At 44.7% G+C, this 5,214-nt stretch overlaps 1 protein-coding gene across 1 annotated transcript in view; it reads left to right on the forward strand.

Annotated features, from left to right (window-relative positions):
* Positions 1 to 5,145: 5,145 nt before the first annotated feature.
* Pmar_PMAR022584 (Prohibitin-2, putative) overlaps positions 5,146 to 5,214 on the forward strand; it is a gene marked incomplete at both ends in the record, with an annotated part of 2,529 nt that continues 2,460 nt past the window's right edge. The window contains one exon of the mRNA XM_002784895.1: positions 5,146 to 5,214. This exon is cut by the window's right edge and continues 4 nt beyond it. Coding sequence (XP_002784941.1) covers positions 5,146 to 5,214 — 69 coding nt within the window.

Raw genomic sequence — 5,214 nt, forward strand, 5'->3', positions numbered from 1 at the left:
GAACACGACACAACTGACACAGTGTGTGTCTTCAGGCCCTTCTCATATCGTCGGTCATTTCATCGGTAGTCGTCAACGACACTCGTCTCTCGGCTCTGGCCCAGAACCTCTGGGGCACATCATCTTGGGCACTAAGATATCACCTGTTTCATCGCTCTCATGTTGTTAAAGTTGAGTTATTGAAGGAGTCACTGTTCACGAGGAACATTCCCTGAGCTGCGGCAGATTATGATACGTTGACAACATAATGTTGTGTAGGCTCGGAAATTGGAGGCGGGCATAGACTCGAATTGTACTGAAATTCAAGTCGTACGATTACTGTAGTACTTTTCGAGCTGAAGGTTAACACGGGCTTCCCTTAGTAATATAATTTGGTCTCAGAAATTCGAGTAACCGTTTCGCAATCGAAAATTGGGAAACCTCCAAGGGAGTTCGCGATGGACTCTCTGGGGTGAGATTGTGTAAGCCGGTGAGCACGATTAATACACCTGGGTTCACACCTCTACTCTATTCACATGATTAAAATTTCTTTACGATAACACAGGCCCTTATCTCCGTCTGGCTGTTCGTCGTGCTGGAGCTAAGACCTGAAGATCACCTCGAGGGAAATTTTCAGCTTGCGGAAGCTTCCACTTGAGAATCACAGCTTGAAATGTGGCCTTCAAAAGCATATCACGGAAACGGAAATCGATGAGGAAGCCGTCAACGTCTTCGGGATCCATTCACTTGAGGTTAATACCGGAGATCTCTGAGATCCTCAAAATCTTCTCTGTGTCCAGGACTAGAAATCTAAGCCTGAAGCGGCAAAATCCGATGAAGCAAGGAAATGAGGGTTCCAGCCCTTAGGAAGATGATTGCTGAGGGCTGATGCAAACCTGAGGAATATTCTTGTTGACTTTTCAGGTAGGCCCTTCCTTTTTTCACCATGATCTTCATTAAATTGTCCATGCTTCAGTTGCTTGCTTATTCACCACATTCGTCCCCTAAGGATTGGAGTAGCTCCTCGAATGCGTTCCTAGCCTCTTGCGCAACTGTGAACAGAGGAGCACGAATGGTCTCGGATAATCGTTGCCTGCAGTGTCAACTGATGTCGGCGCCGCTCCTCGTGGTTCCGTACTCCCCAACCAGCTCTTTGATCAACTCCATAACGTATAGTATACATCGTATATGGGTTTGTTTACCTCGGACGGCTCGGTTACAAAATAGCAAAGGAGCAAATAGCAAAAAAGTGCCAATTAGCTGGAATGTATATTTCCTGCGGCTTTTGCTGTTGTGCTAGTGTGTAAGAACGCTACGGCTGATATACAGAAGAGCAAAGTAGCAAAATTCACTTTACAAATACGCAAATTTGCCGTTTTGTATAACAGAAGCTGCTCGAATGAATATCGTTTGCTTGTTTATATTTTAGAAAATTGCTAGAATATATAAAAGTTGCCGCTATGTGAAGTGCTACTATGTAACAAAATCGAGCAATTGTGCTCAAAGAAGGGGCAAACCAATAAATTGCTCCTTCTACTATTGAGCAAATCGCTACTTTTCAGAGGAGCAATTTGCCGCTTTACGGATGGGTAACCCCGCAATGGAGCAAATTTTTGCTGTTCTACAATCGGAAGAAGAAATTGAAATTTCGCACGCGAGATTCTAACCTTGGTGGTTTGTTGGTGATTGTGTTGAGCATTGCATTATAGTTTCGAAGTCTCTGAGTGGTGACTTTTCTGCAAAGTTCTTTGGTTTGTCGATATAGATAAGAGATTCTCGAGCAACTCAGAAAGCTCAAAGAGGGAACTCGAAAGTAGTGTCGAAGTAGTAATGGGGGAAATACTGGTGGTATTGGGATTGTGGATTAAAACTTTTGCTATGCTCTGTATTATGTTTGCAAGTAGAGGATTTGTGTTTACATGGTAGTTCGTATTGGGCGGAATCACTCGTACTGAGTGATCCGAGATCACTTATTTGGATCAACATGGATCACTCATCTGCAGTGCAGTGCTGTATTGCAGACACCCCAGTGGTGCCCATGCGAGATGCCGTGACTTTCATACACGCATCCTGATCCCTACGTGGCCTGTTGCATGCGAGCCAATATGCTCTTCCGTACTCTGAGCAAATACTGGTCATTGCAGAAAGATGCCCCTCGCGAAAATCGAAATTATCGAGGAAAGAGGCAGGCTGGCTTAGCAGTGCTAAGTTAGCACTCCGCATCTACCCGGCGCTGAACAAGTTCTCCCGAGGTACCAGATGTGATGATATAGTGCGAAAGAACTCGCCTAACAACAATGCTATTTTATTGGTGGAGGAGTATGAGACCCACGCGGCAAAAGAATTGCAGCAGAAGCGGTCGAAAGAGGACGAGCGTGAGGAATCGAAGTAGTTTCTCCCATCACTGGAGACTAGCGACCATGTACGCACTCGCAGTAAGGTAGGCACCTCAGTGGTGCTCAGCTGTTGTAGCTGCTACAAGTAGCTGTCTCGGTGATTGGTAGAGATAATTTGGACGTTCCTCAATATGCTTCTCATGCAAACCCTTACAGTAACTCTAGTGGTGCCCGGGAGTGAATATTGTGTGCGGGGGGCTGTAGAGTTCATAATCAGTAATTTAGTCCGTGTTGCGTTTCCCCTGTACAATCCTTCGACACCTCTGCAAAGTCCATAACAATAGCTCCACGAAGACGCTCCGATGAGTGTCACTGCCCATGAGCGAATGTTTCTCGTGCAGAATGTCAAAGTTGCCCGTGATACTTACCTAATGCCTACTTGAGGGTTTAACTTCTGGGTATTGTTGAGTCGTCAATACGTACAATCGTAGTGAACCATGAGACACAACTGTTACGATGCAAAAAGAGAGAGGATACTCGAAGATAGGGACTCAATTTAACTGTGATCTCATCCGATTCAATCGCGACGTGCAAGAGCAATCATGTGTTTGGTATTCAGCATTGATCATAACTCGCGCTGTCTTCGGAGTGAATGATATATCTAACTAGAGTGCTATCACCGTGATAGCACTCTTATAGTATCACGCTTTGACCCGATACTAAGTGACTCACTTGAAAGTGAGACACGAGGTGTGACACCTCTGATAGATACTTAGTAAGTTCACAGGGCATGAACATGCACCAAAATGGATATGAGGCGCAATACCGTAATCGAACGAAAAATGCTATCCCATAACTATGTTTGCTCGATTGTATATTACTTGTACGAATAATGCAAAAGGGCAAGTTTGCCAATAACGCTAACAGAGACGGAGTTTGAGCGAATGAGCAAAACGCTAGTATATATTCCCGCAGGGCGTAAGTTACAAGAGAGCAAATAGCCGAAACATAAAAGTAGCGCAGCGTTGTCACATACCGGCAACTGCCAATTTGTATATTTCATGCAGCCTGCATGATGCAGGAACATCACACAATAGCAAACCTTAAAAGGTGCCAGACTACATAATTACAACGCAAAACATATCAAACAGCAAATGAGCACAACTTGCCAAAATAACGAAAACGTGCGGGCGAAGCACACTTGGGCAAAAGTGCCAGCGTGTAAAACATTCCGGGGAAATATACAATGCAGCAAAAAAACAGCAAAAAAGAGCGACTTGCTGGAAAACACTTTTGGATTTGCGACTTCCAACATTTGGTTGCTAAAACCTATACCAGGAATTGCTAGGTTGTAAATGTGGTTGCTACTTTGTAACTGAGAAAGCAGCACATGTGAAAGCTACATACAAAAGAGCAAAAAAGTGAGACTGTCAGAAATTATAGCATTTGGCAAATCCGCAATATTAGCAAAAAGTTGCGATTGCCGGATTGTATTACACCGCCTCGGACCATCCTGTGACTAGGTTTCTATCAGTCGGAAGGGCGAGCGCGATATTAATGATAACTGCGACCGCCCCAGGGCTATAACATATCGATTAGGCCGATCACCACAAAATCGAGTTTCACTCAACATTCAAATTCTTCCTCATGAACACTGTCATGATTGCGATGATGATGAAATCAATTATCAGCTACTAGAGCTGAAGCATCATGTTGATATCTTCCTTACTGAGTGCACTATCATGTGTTCAAAACGGGTTGATTCGGAAACATTGGACGAAACGCAATAGTCTACATTTTTCTCTGTTCGGATTCGTAAGCAATCTCTGCTTCCCACAAAGCAGGTTTTTCATTTACCTTTTGAGGCTCAAGTGATCTATCATCAAGTGGAGATAAATTAAGATCAACTCGCAACATGGTAGAACCTTCCAGCACTAAGGAACGCGATACGAGGAGAGTGGAAATCAGGACGAAACGAACTTGAGTTAGTAGGCTACGGCTCAACACGGACTCATACCCGTGAACGACTGTGCATTACAGTGCATTATAGTGTTCTACATCGTTCGAGAAGTGAAGTGAACGAAGCGTATAATGATTCGGCCCGAAGTAGGAAGACCTATTACTAACTGGCCCTGAGCAAATTGCGGCTCAAAGTCAAGTTACAGTGTTACTCGAGTTCAAGCCGCAATACTCAAGGTGTCACTGTAACGCCTTAAGTATACTCCATAAACATCCCCACTGTAAAGGAGCTTCATCGTAATCTCGAGGGGCGCGGATCTTCTTGACACATGGAAAGTAGCTGCGATATAACCAGGAATCCTGGTCTAGGACTTCTCACGTGTTGATGAGAACACGTGCTAGATCCAATACTAATTAGTGACTATCATTGCCTGTATCGTCCCCTTTGGGCGAGCGCGTTATAGACGAAACGCTTGACGATGGAGTGATTTTGCCAAAAAAAAGGTCACTTGTAAGTCCACAAAAGCCCTTTACTCGCGTTACAAGAAGTGGTCAATCCTATAACGGAAATTCATACGATGATCAATACACACCATCAAAGCGGATGGAACTCCTGGAACACATATCGCAACCCTCACCGGCCCGGGGACGCTGGGGTTTAGACTGAGCTGACTGACATTTCGAGAGTCGGGGATCGGCTGATAGAGAAAGGGAAGTGGAGGTCAAAACCGGACCTAGTCTGAATCTTTCATGGTCGACCTCAAGATACGTCGATCCCAGAAGGCTTAACGTAGGCGGACCTCCAACTGCTTCCCGCCGATTCGGCAGTCTCTGCTTGTCACCACTGAACACATCAGTCATCATAAATTCAATGAAGACACAATCCTATTCATCCCAATCTTCGTTTTGCGTCCATTTAAATCGATCACTTGGGCGCGCG

The sequence above is a fragment of the Perkinsus marinus genome (assembly GCF_000006405.1).
Source record: "Perkinsus marinus ATCC 50983 genomic scaffold scf_1104296934368, whole genome shotgun sequence".
In the NCBI taxonomy this organism is placed as follows: domain Eukaryota; phylum Perkinsozoa; order Perkinsida; family Perkinsidae; genus Perkinsus; species Perkinsus marinus.